Source organism: Arvicola amphibius, chromosome X (assembly GCF_903992535.2).
Source record: "Arvicola amphibius chromosome X, mArvAmp1.2, whole genome shotgun sequence".
Taxonomy (NCBI): Eukaryota; Metazoa; Chordata; class Mammalia; order Rodentia; family Cricetidae; genus Arvicola; species Arvicola amphibius.
The window spans coordinates 9,174,604-9,193,857 of NC_052065.1; the positions used below are offsets into that span (position 1 = coordinate 9,174,604).

The following is a 19,254-nucleotide window of genomic DNA, read 5'->3' on the forward strand; positions in this document are numbered from 1 at the left end:
AAGTATTTTCCTAACACATCAATCTCCCTGTGCATATTTTGTTTTATGAGTCTATGATCACAAACCCCTTCCATACTTTCTCATGATGCATAGTTTACTTATATTATATGTGAAAAATTTAACATTCAAAAGTACATTAAAACTATCCATATGCTTATTTTTTATTGATTCTTTGGGAATAGTGAGCTAAAATAAAGTTTTTCACCTCAAAATAAATAAATTAATTAAAAAAATAAAAAAGTAAAATACGTTTTAAAATGCTAAGTATATAAGCAAAATAAATAAAAATAAATAAAACTCTAGTTATTGAGAACTATGTGGAGTGCATGTTTTTCAATGCAGAATGTTCCGTATTAATAAAGTATTAGAAACCCTATATTTTGTAACAAATCGGCTTGACTCTGATGTAGGTCTGAGGAACCAATTATCTAAAGGACAGGGCTGGTGAGATGGCTCAACAATTAAAGGTACTTGCCACTAAGCCCGAGAACTGAGTTTGATCCCCAGGACCTACACGAACAAAGAAGGAACTGCCTCCCACAAGGTGGTCTCTAACCTCCTGCATGTGTACCAGGCTGTACATGTACCCCTAAATTAATAATAATAATAATAATAATAATAATAATAATAAAAGGGACACAGAGTCACAGACTGCAGTCACACAACTATTTTATTGACTATTGGATGCATGCATCTGTCCAGTTCATAAATTATGTTTTACTGTGTTAAGAAATAAGAGTAACTACCTATCTTCTACTACTTGAACCTTCAGTTCTCTACACTGGATTTGAGTTACTGTCACAGAGAGCACACCGGGATAAGACAGTAGCTTTGGAAGCATTCCTGGGAAACTCTGAATTCAATCACAGGGCACACTTTGTACAGAGCGAGTTTCACACGGCCATACAGTTACACACATGGCAAAGGCAAAAAGGATCTGAGTCAGTCATGTTCATATTGTGAATTTCTTCTACATAATTCATTAATCCGAAGAGTCTAGAGAAGCCAAGCTATGACATTATTTACACTGAGTACCATACCTGGAACTCGTTCTGAGTTATTTAACACAGAGTATATTTTTCAATGCAATAAATATTTATGGCTAATATTAACAAGTACAACTGTAATTTAAAACAAAACATTAAATGACACTAAAAAAGCGTGTGTCGTGTGGTTTCACAACTCACTGGAGTGTGTCATCTCAAACGCTGTTGTCTCGAATGCAAGAAAGGTCATGTACAGATCAGTAAAGCTCAGCATACAGAACAGAATATCGTTTAGGGAACACACATTTCCTTTGTTATTGTAATAGTCATAGCTAAGGCCAACGCAAAGAAAATCTTGAATACGCAAGAGCCCCCAATTATACAATGTGTCTTAAATATCGAGGCCCTGAATTATACCAAAAATTTCAAGCTTGCCTGGGAGTTAATGAAGTCTTGAATGTATGAAGTTTTATCGTCCATTAAAATTATTCTCTTAAGAAACCATAATGTTATGAGAGTCTCTGTGGTCTATTACTCTGGGAGTGAGTTTTGGAAAATATAAATCTTATCTCCTAGAAATGTAAAAGCTCGGGGGTGGGGGGCAGAGACAGTGAATGAGATGTGGGATTCTAAAAGGGCCTCCAGACAGCCGATTCCTTATTTGAGTTTTTGCTCAAGTCCCTTAGTCCAGGAAATAGTTTTTCTATTGGAGGCCATTCCCAGAGCCTGGGTCTCCAGGATCCAGGAAACCATTCCTTGTCATATTTATTTAGTAAGGAAGATGGGGGATGAGTGAGTGGCTCTGCCTCATTCCTGATCCCCTTTCTCCAATGAATCCTGACCCACACAAGAGTTAATTGTGCGGACTTTGGTCCTCTTTGACTTTGTCCATTGCTGAGTTATTTGTCGTTGATTTGATTTTTTTTTTTTTTGGTGGTTTTGAGACAAAGTATCACTATGTAGCCCTGGCTGTCCTGGAACTTGTAACAATTCTTGTGCCTCAGCTTCTTGAGTGCTGGGATTACAAGCATGTGTCCCCAAGCAGCCTGTTGGGTAGGTTTTTCAGCTAGCCACAGAACCGTGTGACTCAGTGGGTCCTTGCAACTCATATGTATTTCCAGGTTGGGATGAAGGTACAAGCTAAGGGACTTCCCTGATCAACCAGTTTGTACTGCATCCCTGCCTTGGCCTTCGATGAGTCCTTTACCTGATCCCATTTCATTCTATCACTAGGTCGGGCCTTTGGGTAACATCTGGAGTAGCTTTGTATTGAGTCCTAGGAGCTTCATTATAACACTTCCTTATAACAGGGGAAGTTATTACTGCTTCTATACAGACAACAATAACCCTATTAACTCCCTTGTACCAAAGTAAGGAGCCACTTTCTAGGGTTATCAAAACGTCCTGGAAACTGGGGAAGTAATGACTGTCATTTTCACAGAATGAGCCACAGACTCATTCAGCATGGTTAATTCAGATCAGAGAGAAATGAAATCAGATTAAATTTCAGTGGATGAAACAGCCTTTTCCTTTTCGTAGGTCAAATGTGGTTTGATTTAGACAGCTCATGCTTCAGTCCCATGATTCCATGGACCTTTTAATTCAGTGCTAGATGGTCACAAGTAAGTGACTTTAATACTTCTAAATTCCCACACTAAAGGATGTAAATGGGCTTTTCGGTCAGTGGGAAATGCGTTGCTTTGATGAGGTAATGAGTGTGAGAATACTTTATAGACCATGAACATGAGGTAAATGTAATATTCTTTTGAATTAATCATGGACTGTAATCATCTAACCCACGGTTCCTACAGTGAATACATGTGCAACCTTGAAACTTTAAGAAACTATTTCAACTCCATGGAATGCATTTCTAACATGAGGTTTCATAAAAGGCAAGTTTGTTCTTCGGGTGCTATTTGTTGACTGCTCTATAATATATGTTCTCCTGGAGCATATGCTTGCTCCTCCTTTGTCTAACAAAGGATGTCATTGAAGGCCCAAATTATAATATTTCAAACCTTCTTTTTATTACCTTTCTTTATCTACGTGTAGGGGGGAGGGGTGGTTGTGTGGAGGGCCTCTGCATGTGCCATGGTGCCTGTGTGGAGGTCAGAAGACAACCTGCAGGATAGTTCTTGCCTTCAACCACATGGGCTCTGGAGGTGGAATTCAGCACGTCTGACTCAGCAGTAAGTGCCTTTACCAGTCGCGCTGTCTCACTGGCCTTGAAGGCGGAAGTTACAGCAAGAGTGGAGCAGAGTTGAAGTTGTTGGTGTCTGCTCTGTGGGAGAGGTGTGGCTGGGAGGAATAGCGACGCAGACTCAGACTGGAGGAGAGTTTAGGGCGGTGTGGTTTCACTGAATAGCATGTGTGCGCGCGCACACGCACAGAGGCAGAGAAAGAGAGAAGATAGATAGAGCCAGAGAGATCTGTCCCGTAAAGTAAGGCATTCTTGCCTCTTTTCAGAGGTTAGCTCATTCCCCGAAAAACGGGGCCAAAGTTACAGGAATTTTGTGAAATATGTTCTGCCCCTCCTTGAACCCCAGGGTGAATTCTAATCCGTTCTCTCACAACCTCTCCCTCCTAGTATGGATGTGAAGAGAGCCAATGGCAAGAAAGTGCACATCTCCCCCACACCTTTTTTTTTTTTTTTTTAAAAAAAAAAAAAACCAACCATGATTTGTTCATTCAATCCTCATACAGTCAGGCCCTCAGGGCAATTGTTTCTATCCAGCTTCTGCAGAAAGTGACTTAGCCGCCGCCACCTTTCAGCCCACAGGTGAGGATGCCATTCCCCACGTCATTCTCCAAACAAAGATAATCTCTTTTGCTAGAGGCCAGCTGACACATGATGAGGCTCAGAAACCAATAACCAACTGCTCCCCTTGGCGGAAGCATGAACTTTACAACCTAGGTTCTCCCACATCTCACAGTCTAGTTCATTTACTTCTGCTCAGTGTGCACTTTCCTACCAGGAGGAGACATTGCTTCCTCTGTAGCAGCTTCTAAATAGCTTCCCTACGGGCTCTTCCTCCTCTAAGTTGAAGAACCAAATTATTAGTGGGGCAAAGAGGCTTTGCTAATGAGGCAGAAAGCTGATTCAGTGGGGAAGTGAGAGCAGCCAGAAGTGGGCTGAGCCATGCCCATTTATGGGGATCATAAAATCATCAGCAGGGAGGGGCCTTGTCTGCACTAACCAGGGAGGATCATCTTGCTGTAGAATATCGCTCCCAATGGCAGCTGTACCTTCCCTGCCAGCAGCAGCCCTTGGTGGGGAGACTGCTTTGTTTATTGCTTAATCTATCACTGTTGAGCTGCCTGCCTTGGGGAGGCTCAATTTAAGATAGATTGAAAGGTAGTATCTGTCAATTGAATAAACACAGATGGGTTTCCACAGCAAAAATTGATTTTTTTTCCTTCGCCAAAGACATAAGTGCTAAACGTGATTATCTTTGGAAGCCAGGCATGAAATGGCTCAGCTCCAGTCCCAATGTGTTCTGTCCTGGCAGAGAAGGGACACGACATGGGTCTCAGGTTTCTCATATGATTTTAGGTTCTTGATTTTAAAATATAACTTGAATGTAGTTAGAGAAAGAATGGACCAATGAAGTCTTTGCTAATAAGAAGGTCTGGTTCAACCCATTGTTTAATTCACTCTATGGTTTATCACTTTGGGTCATCGGCTGCCAAAAAAACTCCCCCCAGCTCTTTCATTTACAAGTCACAAGGAAATAACAAGATTCCTCAGAATACACAGCAATACCAAGGCCTTGATCTTCTCACCGTTTGCCTAGTGGCTAGTGAAGAGATGCACAATCTGCACCTCATGGTAACTGAAGGAGACAGGAGGCTGGATCCTGTCCCGGGAACATCTCTAGAAGCAAGTCTATCAGAGAAGCTAAAATTACAATTCCAAATTCCATATGCCAGAATTCTAGACATCCCAGAAGGCTGTCTATGTTAACAGCTATCTAGACACACAGCCACTTATGCTCATGGGTTTTGAAGGGTTGAGGCAAAGGCAAATTGTGACACAGGATTTTGATAGAGCAGGTGCATGGAAGCTAAAGAAGAGCAAAGAGCAAGAGCTCCCTTTGAATGGTGAGAAGACTGAGCCATACGTTTTCTTATGTAGCTTTCAGCTCTAATTCTAAAACCCTGGAAGCTCATGGAGTTTTACTCCTGTGAGTGATGCCAAAAAGTCTCTGGGTAGCACAACAGCCTACCTTCTTTCATCCCATCCATGTACAGGGGAGCATGGAAGAGTGGGTAAGGGGTCTCCAGTGACTTCTGGTTGTAAGGGAAGCAGAAGTGTACTAACTGTAAGGAGATGCACCACATGGATGCGCTTTCAAGACAGAACTGGAGGAGATGAAAAGACACGGGGGATCTTAGCCATAGAAAGGACTTTGCTCCGTCTTCTCATTTTAAATATGAAAAGGGAGCCTAGAGGAGCAAAAACAGATAATCAAATCATATAGCTAGAGGTGATGTTGGGATAGTAAGTCTTCTTGATTTTTTTTAACCTCTGCTGTCTGTCTCGCTTTTCAAACAGTGCAATGTAATTAAGGACTACCAGGAAAGCTTGTGTTTAGAGTACATAAAAGCCTAGAGAACGTGGGAATGAAGAGATTTTGTTCCAGCTGGTACAATTGTAAACACAGATCCTTACACCGTCTTGGGTCTAAAGCTCCACAGCCAGCCAGTACTTCCCCGCATCAACCGGCAGAAAGCTTTTTATATGTGCTATGTGCTTGCTGTTTATATCTCACCCAGGCAGAGAAAGCTCGAAAGAAAATTGCCTTAGGATTTAAGGGATACACATTAAGATACACTTGTACAACTTGGATTTAGAGTCAAGTGAGTCTGCATATTCACAGTCTGTCAGAATTGGCCCTTCTTTAAGTTCAGAAAAAGTCAAAGGGGGATTTCTCAAGTAAGATAGTCCAAACTTTACAGAGTGCTTTCTATGCATTTTAGAGAGAGATGGAGCCACCGATCCAGTCTTTATCTGCATGCGGGCTAATTCATACATGTTCTTTTTAAATAGAAACAAATATGTACCTTTTTTGGTTGGGACAAAAATTTAAGCTTTCTGTGACTGTTTTTTGTACATGTTCAGACACAAATTCATGTTAAGAAAACTACGTTAATTTTCCTCCGCACATTTTAGGGAAACTATACATCCAATATAAACACGATTTTATTTCTCTACAGTTATGATCGTCCTTGTACTGAAACTCCTGCTTCACCATAGCAAACACAATTAAACCTAAGTAAAGGTACTGGATTCAAAACATGTATACCAAGAATAAATGCCATCCTTTATACATTCATAAATAGTTGTTACTTGGAGAAAATGAACATTTTTCCCACAAAAAGATTTCTCCTAAATGGCAGAATGACACTACAAATTGGGTTAACAACAATCTGAATTCCTATGAAACAAGACATCAGAGCATAAACTGTTGCTCTATATCCATATATGGACCCATGTGTTTGGTTGTATTTTGCCCTACAATTTATATTGGGTGTTTCTCCTATGTCCTCAGCAACATCTTTTTAAAAGTCAATATTTAGAGGTTTGTTTTATATTACACTAGCTTCCAAAGTTACTAATGAAGTCCATTCCTCATACATGGGACTCTTTTTTGGAGTTGGCTTCTTATTTTAGGAATGTAAATTAAAGTTGTCCCTTGGTTTACATATTATAGATATTTCTGGAAAAAAGAGTCAAGCCGTGTTTTGAAAGCAATCAGCTTCTGTTTAAATAAAATCTTTCACAGAGTAAGATATTCAATGTGTGGTTTCTCTGCTCTCTTTGTTCATATAATTTCTATGACTTAATTGACCATACTTGCATGGCAGGACTTGGTGCTTTGAATAATAATTTCCAATTTGTTCCTTCTTTTTTTAAAGGAAAATTTGATAGCCATCAGAAAAAGCCCTCTCAGGCTGAGATGGAAAATGAAGCCTACCGGCTTACTTTGAGATACAATAGTGGTTGATGCATTTGGTCATTCTTCTACCCATCTGTATCACTCAGCCTCCTGAAGGGTCTTCGGAAGATCCAGAGAGAACAACCGATTCCAGGGCTTCTGGCCATCCATAAAACAAAATCTGGAGTCCCTTAGGAGGCAAGGGTGAAGGGTTAGTCTAGACGTACCCCTCATGACAGATGTTTCCATTGATGAGGCTGAAGGTGGCTGAGGGGTTGGTGCTCTTGAAGGAGGTCATGCAGGTGGTACTTCTTCCAGTGCTGTGGGAGCGGTTCATCAGGCCAGGCTGGCAGCAGAGGAGCTGAGTGTTGAACTGCTTCCTGAAGCTCTTGCTCAGTAGGTAGAGGGCAAAGGGGTTCACACAGGAGTTGGTGAAGGCCAGGAGGCGGGCACAGATGCTGGTGACAAAGTGGAGCATGGATGTGTCCACCTCAGAGTAGTGGTAGGAGCGGTACAGGTAGATGACATGATTGGGGAGCCAGCAGAAGGCAAAGAGGCCCACAAACACCAGTACTGTCTTGGCAAGTCGCTTCCGGGATTCGATCTGAGCAGAGAAAGAGGCAGAGGGGGTCCAGTGTAAGAGGAATGAAGACAAAAGGGGACAGGAAAATGGATGAGGGAGCAGAGCTGGCAGAAAGAGTTCAATTGGAGATGAAGATAATGAGGGGGGGACTAAATCAGAAACAGAGACTGATAAGGCAGGAAGCAGAAACACGTGAGGTAAAATAGTTACATCATGCTGCTGAGACCAGATCTTTAAATAAAGTTGATTACATGCTTGAATGGATTGCACAATGAAATGTTAGTAAATGCCCTCTTTTCCCTCCAGAGAGCATTGGGGCAGTTTATCAGCCATTCTACTTCATGCCTTTCTTTACTCTACAGTTAATTATTTCTTATCCCCTCTGATGCTCAAGACAGCAGCCAGCTTTATTCTTCCTCATTGGCCAAGCTGAGATAAGTCTGTATTATTATTTTTTAATCTCTAGCTATTTCTGGACGACACAGTGAGGAAGGTGATTATACAAGGCAGAGTGAACATGTCTTTTTGTGCTTAACTACCTTTGTGACTTCAAGGGGGGACTTCTTCCTCATTAAACAATTTGGGGTAGAGTGGGTGTTTGTATACTAAAGGCCTTTCAAAGAGGTAGTCAGTTGTGCTGACAACTGCTATTTCTCCTTGGTAAGGAAAGAACTTTGGAAGGGGAGCCCTCCAAAGAAATTGGCTATTCACTTCCATGGAGTTGGGGGGGGGGTCTTTTTGTTCATATATATATATGTGTGTGTGTGTGTGTGTGTGTGTGTGTGTGTGTATGCATGTATATATGTGTATTTTTGTGTATATACACACACATACATACATACATATGATCTTCATTTGGGATAGGACACAAAAAGAAGTGACTAGGGCTGCAGAGGTGGCTTGAAAAGGACCTGGGTTAAGTTCCCTGCACTCACATGGTGGCTCACAACCACATCTAAATCTACTCCTATGGGCTTTAACGCCCTCCTCTGACTTCCATGGGTACCAAGCACACTCACGGTGCACACACATTTCAGGCAAACAGTCATATACATCAAATTAAAATACACAAATTAAAATACTGACAAAAAAAGAAAAAACAGAACCCTGAGTTTCTACTTGTTGTCCCTCTAGGATAAAATTTCAGGGCTCTATGGGAGATAGAGGGTGGAGTAACATATGGGGTTATTCTGCATGCTGGGACTTGTAGCTCTTACACATGCTCTCTTAATTTCCCAGTAACCTTACAAAATAGAAAGTATCACCATTATAACAGTGATAAGAAAACCGAGGCCTCAAAAGGGAAACTCAAATCTGGATTTGAGTCAATCATTCTGCAAGCCTTTCTTTTTTTCATTGGTATGCATTGTCTAGTCTGAGATGGTTTTCATGAAGACATTGGTTGCCGCGCACTGCGCCCCTGTGTCTGCATTCGGTGCACTGGCACCCAGTTACCGAGCTTCAGGCAAGGGGCAGGAGGTTAAAATACACAGACACACACAGACAGCGAGACAGTGACATGGGTCATCCTTGAATGCCCCAAGAATGCCCCCTTTATTGTGTTCAGGGGCAGATTATATAGAGATAGCCACGCCCCAGCCAAACCCACCAGAAACCACTCTCCTGCCATCAGGAACTCCTGAAGGTCTCGTGCTCAGAGCAGCTGTAGGCACTCAGATCAGGGGATTACAAGAAATTCAGGATCTGGGGTCTCACTGCTTCCAACAATTGGTGTTCAAGCGTGTCATGTCCTTTGGCTTTAGTCAGCTCTCCAGCTGTTCTTAACCAGATTATCTTTTTCCTCACCCAGTCTCATGTTCCTCTCCCTCTGCTTTATCTGTGTGGTCCCTTTCTTCCTGGTCAAACAGCATGATTACAATTAAAAGATGCCTCGATAGAAAGCATGGGAGTCCCTGAAATTATTTTCTTGTTCACAGTTCCAGGGGACTAGAGTATGCTATGTAAGTGCCCCCACAGAAATACCCCAAAGCCCCTAAAGAGGCATCACTCACTTCCTAGAATCTGAAAATCGAGTGGTCACTTACACACCATACTTGTCACTAAGATTCAGAATTAGTGCAAGAGGCCAAGTACCTAAGGAGGAAAATGAACCGACAGTAAGCACCCACCTGTTTCTTGACATGTATATTGCCTTCCACGGGAAGATTGTAGGCGCTCTGAATCAGATTCCGGGCAATGAAGTAGTAGTAAACAGAGATGATTGACAGCGGGATAATGTAGAAAACCAGAAAGGAAGCCATAGAGTGGATTTTGGGGTGCAGCTCATTAGAGTGTGGGTAGGGGGCACAACTAATGAAGGTTTGGTTGGTATCTTTCACATGGAAGGGATGGAGGTCAGAAAACACAGCCTCTGGGATGGCCAACAGCATAGAGATGATCCAGATCAAGGCAGCTTTGAGACAGATCTTCATCAGGGCATGCGATGCCTGGATATCCATTGGCCGGACAATGGCTTTGTACCTGGGGCAGCAAAAAGGGAACAAATGGTTCTATGTAAATCGTTCATCATCATTATGGATGATATCACAGCTAGGACCAAGGCGAAACAAGTTAGGCTGCTGAGATGCAAAATTTAAGGAAGTACTCACCATTAAGTCATGAAAATATTTACTCTGAATTCTCATAACCCCAAAAGTAAGCGCCTTCTGAAATTGCCTTCTAAAATTTGGTATCCTGAGCATGTCCCTTGCCTCATTCTAGCTGGCCTATAATGTATGCCTTGAGAAGTAACATTATGTTCTCTCTCTCTCTCTCTCTCTCTCTCTCTCTCTCTCTCTCTCTCTCTCTCTCGGTGTGTGTGTGTGTGTGTGTGTTTCTTTCTGTGTGTTTTTTCTCTCTCATACACACACATACACACAGACATACACACACATACACATTCCTAAATATATAAGACAATGTGCTCGGTCCATTTAATGTTACTTGTATGTATATAATTTCTGCACTGAATGTTTGGTATTGAATAACCAATTATGTGAAGTCTTCCCTGGGGTAAACTATTTCTCCCCCTCTCATCATTCCTTAGATGCCTGAAGTTGTTTTTGTCTAGGCAAGGGTTCCCATGAGATTTTCCCTTTAAAAATTATATATATTTATTTATTGTGTACAATATTATGTTTCAAAATATGTATACACTATACAAAGACTTGAGCTAATTAGAATATGTATTATCTCACGTAGTTATCTGGTTTTTGTTTCTATGAAGCCAATTAAAATTGACTCTGATTTTCAAGCATCTAATACATTGTTAATAACTGTAGTCACTGTGCAGCACAGTTCACGGCGACTTGATTTTAAGAGTGCTTCTCAGAAAAGCTGATGTTCCTTTCAGCTTTCTTAATAAATTGCAGAAATGAATAACAAAGCAAATTGTTACCTAAAGAGAGACACAGTCTTCATTTTGAATATTCACATCCATTTCCAGGAACCTGAAGTCATTAAATATTTTTTAATATTTCTTTCTTTCAAAGATTGAGGAATGAATAGGCCATTGGAAATGCTATACCCAGAAGGAGGCCTGTAACTAACAAACCGATCTTTGCTTCACCTTCTTATTCTCTTCCTTCTGCCCTAGCTCTTACGGTTGTGTGAGGTACCTGTACCATTGCTGCCTTGGGTTAAGGACGCTGGGAAGCAGGCGCAAGCCTGAAGTCAGCGGTCTATTGAGGTGGATAGCTGAGCTGAACCAGCTAATAAACTGTTTACTCAGGTATAGAAGAGGTTCTCTCTCTCTCTTAAACATCTAACCAGAAAATATAGCTAGTTCATGATTGATACTGTAGAGAAAAGATTTTTGCTGTCAGAGAAGTGATCAGAGGAGTCGTGCTTCAACTCTGGAGGAGATAAAGAAAGAGAGTAGATGGACAGGAGAAAAAAGGGTGAAGCAGACATGAGAGGAAACAGAGACATTGTGGCCCTAAGTCACAGAGGGTCCTTTATTTCTGACCTATGAGCTACTTTTGAACATACAACCTCATGTTATAATTGGAACATTCTGTCATTGCCTTTTTTCTTGAGTTACATTAAATGGCTCCTATTTTTGTGACCAAAAGAGCCTTATATGAAACAGTCAACTACAATGTCCATTTGAAGCTGCCACCATATTTTTTCCAAGGATAATTTCCTGTATTAGTTAAGGTTTCTATTTCTGTGAATAAACACCATGACCACAGCAACTGTTATAAAGGAAATAATTCACTGGGGGCAGCTTGCTTACAATTACCAATGTTCGGTCCATTATCATCATGACAGGGAACATGGAGGCATGCAGGCAGGTGTAGTGCTGGGTTAGTAGCCGAGAGTCCTACATCTTGCAGGCAACAAGAAGTTGACTGAGACACTTGGAAGTATCCTGAGCATACCTCAAATCCTGCCCCCACAGTGACATACTTCCTCCAGCAAGGTCATATCCACTCTATCAAAGTCATACCTCCTAACAGTGCCACTCCCTATGTGATTATGGGGACCGATTTCCTTCAAACTACCACATTTCTCCTGTATCATTTCCAACCCTTGAAAGAACAAGCCGCCTCTTTGTACTCAAGGAATAGATATGAAAATGCTGAAATCTCCATTACATCTCTGCTCGCCTCCCTCTTTTCTTTATGCTCAGTCCACAGTCGGCATACATCTGAATTCAATCCTTACAATTCCTAGTTTGTCATCTGGAATATTTTGCAGACTAATTGATGCATCAAACACTCTCATTCCTTCTCCTAACCTAGCTGAATTTTTTATAGGGTTATCAGCTCTTCTCATTTTACACTTACTATGCACTGTCTTTAGTTAATTAATTATTTGTGGTCCTGAGTATTGGACTAAGACCTTGCTCATGCAAGCTAGGCAAGCCCTCTATATAGTCCCATATTTCTTTTTGCTTTTCATTTCAAGACAATCCTTGTAAATTGCCTAGGTTTGACTTGAACATACTCTATAGCCCAGGTGGACCTCAATCTTGCAATTCTCCTGCCTTTGCTTCCTTGAGCAACTTGGATTATGGGCTGCACCAACTGGCCAAACATTAATTTATTGCTTTCTAGTTTTTTATGGGTATGCCTCTTCTACCGACGTTTTCACCAGTTTCCTCCAGTATGAAGATTCTGACTTCTTTCCATTTCTTTCTATATCATGCAAAATGTCCCAAGTCCCTTGTTCTACATATGCTTAAGTAGGAGCTCAGCAGACACTTGCTATTGGTTGTCAATATATAACTTGCAGTAGAGTCTCTTCTTCCTAGGGTCTCACAAATGAGAGAGAGGGGCTTCACTATTACACACATAGCAATAATCATTCTTCTGTAGATAGGCAAATTCACTGTGCTGATAATGCGAGGCTCTTGGTAATTCTTTCCCACTTCTGAAAACATCTGTGCTTCATTTTTCTTGTGTCAACATTGGAAAGGGTGAAGGATGGTCTTCACAAAATTAATGTGTCAAAGACTCAAACTGATTGACTCCTCTGTCCAATATTGGAAACCTTCATCCACAGAAAGGCATGACTTTTACTCAATTGATAAGTCAGATGATAGTTTTAGTTCATTATTTTATTCAAATATTTCACCCCTTGTTTGTCTATAATTATCTACTGTAGTCAGTAGGAATTGTCGAACATTAACCCTTTCAAACTCCCAGTACAATCCAAATGCTCACTATACAAAGAAGGCTTGTCTAGAAGAAAACAAAATAAGCAAAATAGTCTCTGAAGTATGTTGCCTGAAATTAAATTAGAATTCTCCAGATAAACTTTGACAAAACTACAAAATCTTGTATTTATTTTTCCCTTGAGAATAGCACCTAGAGTCCTTGAAAAAATGTGACGCTGCTATTAGCTGATTGTAAGATGCCTATAACCCAGAGCATAGAGAAGTGGAATCTTTTTTACAAAGTTTTTTCCATACCATATATTCTGATCATACATTTTCTTCTCCCAACTCCTCCCAGATCCTTGTCACTTTCCTCTACCCCATCCCTCTGAGCTAGTTCTCAGCAAATAGATTAGGGCTTCTTGTAGGAGATTCAACTCTTCTCTTTTAAATATGTGACATATTACAGTCATTCTTTTCCTTGTTTTACCCCAGATTAATGGCTCCAGTGGTTTTTTTTTCATCCTGGGAATCTTAATATACTCTAATTTCTTCTGGATTATAACATAGGCTTGTGATCAAAACAGAATCCCCAGGAAAATGGCTGGATGGAGGGACAGGTTGAGGAAAAAGAAAAAGACACAAAGGAAGGAAATTGGGGAAGAATATAGAAGGAAGCAGGAAATAGGAGATGGTGGGTAAACGGAGATGACAGAAGGAATGAGGTGAAGAAAGGACTAAACAGTAAGCTGACTCTTGAATATGATTCTCTTCTTGTCGCGTCATGCACTCGCATTCACCTGGACTTTGTCAATGCACCTCACTGTCCCAAGGAAGCAAGTGTAATAGCGGTGGGTAGTTGAAAGGGAATTAGACACTTAGGGGAAAGTAACCAAGTCTTTTTTTTTTTTGAGAATGCTTTAAAGACTAAGCAGGGTTGTCACTCAGAAAGTGGTAATTTTCACAGGGAAATGCAACTCTGCCATATAAAATGCATGCCCCCCATGCATGTGGGATGGGATAGGCACTAGTAGCACAAGGCTGCAGCTCCTCAATACTTGCAGAGTTGTTACAATTGTTTCCCTATCTAAGGCTTGGTGGAAGTGGTATGAACAAATAAAAGTTGGGCATAGAGTTGAATTCGATCTTTCTTCCCTATTGCAAAAGTATTAAAGAAGATTTTCATTCATATAAAATGAAGGATGATAAACTAAATGCCACAAGGAGTTACTCAGCTTCAAATACAGGTTAAAAGCACTACTCATTGTACTAGTTGGGAATATCACTCAAGAAAGAATAAACAGACATGCACCTTCAATGTATGTGTTTTTCTTTATAAATAATACATGTGCCTTAAGAAAATATTCTAAAATTATTGCAACTAAAAGAAAATGGAAGCTCTTGGGGGAAGTGTTTAATTCTAACCTGAAGTAGGAATTGTATAAGATGAACTTCAAATACACTAGGCAGAAAGAAAGCGCTTGAAGGATGAGAGAGTTGTAGTAATGAACATTGAAAACACATTGAAGAGTCTTTTCAGAACAGTTTTAGCAATAAAATTAGAGCGGTGGTAATAGATAACTCGGTGAATTTAAAGCATTCGAAATCTATGCTGTTTCATTATTTTTATTTTATGTGTATGTGTGTGCCCCTGCTTGAGTTTATGTTCACCATGTGGAGACCAGAAGAGGGAGTCAAATTCCTTGGAGTTACAGTTATAGGCCATTATCAACTAACCAGCATGAGACCAAACTTGGGTCCTCTGCAAAAACATTACCTGCTTTTAACTTCTGGGCCATCTTTCCAGCCCTTCTTTTACAATTAAATAACAAAAGAAAAGGGCCATCTAATAAAGAAAAAATATGTTTAGATGATGTCTATTTGTAACCTTCTATACAATCATTGACTCAGTTGTGAACAATGAAACCATTGAGGCTAGCCTCACTAAAGGTCACTACTTGCTTACAGATTGGAAAATACACTTTTGTGATATAGAAGGATCTAGAAGTTACCCCTCAACATATCAAATGCAAGGGAAAATTTTCCTTTAAACAGCATAGGCACGTGACAATGTGCTTAAGACATTCTTGGATGTCCAGGAAGATTCTTGAATTTTATTTAAAAGTTTAAAAAATATGTTCATGTTGATTTTTGTCATTATACTAATGTATTCATGAAATGGAACCTTCAACTTGCAATCTTCCTGTCTTGGTCTCTGAAGTAGCTAGCTGGGCTTATAGGCCTGAGTCATCAGAATGACTACCTATGCAGTCAGTATTTGTGACCAGAACATTTAATCAGAATCTAAACATGAAGGAAAAAAGACAAATCCATATTCTGGTACATTCTAGAACATAATTGACTTTGACTTATCAAAAATAGCAATGTTTACTGCAACTGTAACTAGATAGTAGGAACCTACTGCTAAAGAAAGATACCACTTACTTTGGTTGCAGGACATAGAAAATCATGTTGTAACTGATCTGGAAATTTCCTTCCTGCTGGCCAGTTTTCTAGTGCCAGAATTTGATGCAAAGGCCACTTTGGTGTGGGGTGGGGAAATTAATCATTATATAACCAAGAGTGAACGCTGCATGCTACAATACCAACCCTCAGACATGATGTGACCACTTGTACAATGGTGGAATAATTGTCATAGAGGTAACCAACATTTTTAGGATTGGGCTTGAGGTCTGAACTGCAGGAAGAATTCATGCCTAGTACTATAAACCTGCTCAAAATTTCATGGTTGGGAAGGTCATGAATTCTAGAGAACTTACTACTGTTGTGTTGCAAGATAGGTGGGTCCAATTCCCTCTTAAATGTTTATGTTTGAGACTGGAGAGATAAATAGCTCTGCAATTAAGAGCACTTGCTGCTCTTGCTGAGGACCAGCTCTGTTTCCCAGCACTCATAGGACAGCTTACAACTGTGAATCCAGAAACTGTCTTGGCTTTTTGATAGGGCAGGATTTAGATAGGTGGAGTAGACAGAACAGAATGCTAGGAGGAAGAGGGAAGTGAGGCGATCGCCATGCCTCTCCTCTCTGGGTCAGACGCCATGCCTCTCTTCTCTGAGACAGACACCATGGAGCCAGCCACCAGGTCAGACATGCTGAATCTTTCCTGGTTGGTGGTGCTACACAGATTATTAGAAATGGGCTAAGCAAGATGTGAGCATTAGCCAATAAGAGGTTGAAACTAATGGGCCAGGCAGTGTTTAAATGAATACAGTTTGTGTGTTGTTATTTCGGGTGTAAAGCTAGCCGTGTGGGATCTGAGCGGGATGAAAAGCAGGCCTGCTCGCCTCATCTCTACAGACTCCAGTTCCAGGAGATCCAGTTCCCTCCTCTTCTGCCCTTCATGAGCACTTGGCACACATGCAGTGCACATACATACATGTAGACAAAACACTCATATACATAAAAATAAATAAATCGTTAAACTTATATTTATGTTTATAACCATAGATTAGTGCTACTCTCAACCTTGGTCGAGAAGTTTCTTTTTTTAATGGGTAACAAGGTCATGAAGAGACTCATAATTGGCCAAAGTGCTAATAACAAGTAACTGTTGGATGCTCAGTTCTAAATAGGTCATCTATATCAACCCCCATGTCCAAGTCTCAAGGGACATCTCAGAACAGAATGAGGAAAGAATATAAGAACTAGATGATGGGAGAGAGTGCTGTGAAATGCTGTCTTCTGGATACAAGATTGCTATTTTTCTCATGAACTCAGAGCAGCGGTGGTGACCTGCACAAGATCAAACCAGTTAACATTATAGCATGACTGGAGAGGAGATCATGAAACCACACCCTAGCTGCAGAGTTATTGGCTGTTGGTGGCCACTGGTAGGTTGCTCATTCTTCATTGGAAAGTCTTAGGCTCATGCACGCATGGGAAGCACTGATTCCACTTTGCTGGGTTATTTTTAAAAAAAAAAGATGGGACATGAAGTGGGAGGGAGATGTTTTGGAGAGGGCCCAAAGGGAGTTGGGGGGAAAGCTGGGGGTGGAGACAATTAAGATGCATTATATACATGTATGGAATTGCCAAATAGCAAATACAAAATATTTTTAAAATATCAGTGTTAGGGCTGGAGAGATGGCTCAGTGGTTAAGAACACTGACTCCTCTCTCAGAGGACCCAGGTTCAATTCCCAGCATTCACATGCCCAACATCCATAGTAAAATGCCAATGCACCTTTAAAAACAAAGCTAGATGGTGGTAGCTCTCTCCTTTAATCCAAGCATTCAGCAGGCAGAGGCAAGCAGATCCCTTGAGTTTGAGGCCAGCCTGGTGTATAGAGCTAGTTCCAGGACAGCCAGGACTGTTACACAGAGAAACCCTTTCTTGAAAAAGAAAATCAATGTCATTGCTATTAAAGAAATTGAGAGTAAAGAAAATGGAAGGTTCTATATGGAATGTGCTGGAAGAGGTATAAAGCATGTAATACATATAATGCATAAGCCTTTAATTTGGTCCATTATTATAAAAAAGAAGCTATAAAAGATGTTTAGAGGACAATAAGGGAAATTTGATTATGGGCTAAATATTATATATTATTAAAAATTATCATTAAGTTCTCTCAATATGATAATGGTATACAGAAGTGTGTGCTGGCTAGTTTTATGTCAACTTGACACACAAACTAGAGTTATTTGAAAGGAGGGAGCCTCAGTTGAGAAAATACTTTTATGACACCCAGCTATAAGGCATTTTCTTAATTAGTGATCAGTGGGGGAGGGTCAAACCCATCATGGGTAGTTCCATTCCTGAGCTGGTGATCCTGGGTTCTAAAAGAAAGCAGGCTGAGCAAGTCAGGGGGAGCAAGTCAGGGAGCAGCATTCTTCTATGCCCTCTGCATCAGCTCCTGCCTCCAGGTTCCTGCCCTGTTTGAGTTCCTGTCCTGACTTCCTTCAATAGTGAAGAGCAATATGGAATAGAATCCAAATAAACTTATTTCTCCCCACATGACTTTTTGGTCGTGGTGGATTTTCACAGCAATAGAAACACTAAGACAAAGAGTGTCCTTATTCTAAGAAAAAACACTCAAGTATATAGGGATTTACTTTTCAAAGCTCAACATAGAACACAGCAAGTAAATATAAACACAAACACTTACACCCATACATACTACATTGTAAGGGCAAATTGAGGAAATGTTTTTTATTGGATGTAAGTAGGTATTCTAAATACATATTTTTAAAAAATAAGCTAACAGTAGACTGAAGGCAAAATAATGTGTAGTGGTTTGAATTAGAATGACCCCCATAGACTCTCACATTTGAATGCTTGTTCTCCAATGGGAACTATTTTGGAAGGATTAGGAGGTGTGACTTTTTGAGGAGTTGTGTCACTGCAGGCAAGCTTTGAGGTTTCAAATGCCTACACCATTCCCAGTTAGTTCTCTCTCTGTGTCTTTCTCTTTCTTTCCCCTCTCCCTGTCTCCATCTTCATCTCCCTCCTTCACTTTCCTCTCTGTCCCCTCTCTCTCTGCTGTGGTTATTGTCCTAACATATAAGTTCTTAGCTACTGCTCGAGCACCATGCCTGCCTGCCTGTCTGTTGCCATGCTTCCTGCCATGATGTTCAAGGACTAATCCTCTGAAACTGTAAATCCAATAACTCTTTCTTCTATAAATTGTCTTGGCCATAATATTTATTCTCAGTAATAGAAAATTAACTAAGACATAATGTCATATATTTTACTTTATGTCATTAAAGGTAAAAGCCTTTGCCCTGTCAACAACATTATTAAATTTTAATTGAAATGTGATTGAATGTGCCTATCAGCTCAGGACCTACACCAAGAGCAAGAGAGATGTATCTTCCTAGCTATAGTCACATTGTTCTCTTGGGTTTGTAATTTTAATATCGTCTACAACCTGTGTGGTTCTGTTGTGTTCTCTTTTGTTTCATGAGGACTATTTTTAAGCCACTTGTTCATTGAGGGAGGCTAGTTTAATTAAAACTAGATTACATACAAATACACATCAGTCCAGAGTGGCTGGCTGTGAGCTGAGCGATCAGGGAAGAATGAGGCTGCCATAGGGTGGGGGCACCACTTCTGCTGCCTGGTGCAATATAGTAATGGGTCCTGTGGTAGAGTGGTCAGGGAGTGAGCTTCAGTTTAGACCCTAA

The 19,254-nt window shown here is 40.6% G+C and overlaps 1 protein-coding gene across 1 annotated transcript in view; it reads right to left on the bottom strand.

Annotated features, from left to right (window-relative positions):
- Positions 1-7,142: 7,142 nt before the first annotated feature.
- Positions 7,143-19,254, bottom strand: part of Grpr (gastrin releasing peptide receptor) — a 34,465-nt gene continuing 22,353 nt past the window's right edge. Inside the window, exons 2-3 of the mRNA XM_038317424.1 lie at positions 9,638-9,989; positions 7,143-7,529 (exon numbers count right to left, since the gene is read on the bottom strand). Coding sequence (XP_038173352.1) covers positions 7,143-7,529; positions 9,638-9,989 — 739 coding nt within the window. The remainder of the gene's footprint in view (positions 7,530-9,637; positions 9,990-19,254) is intronic.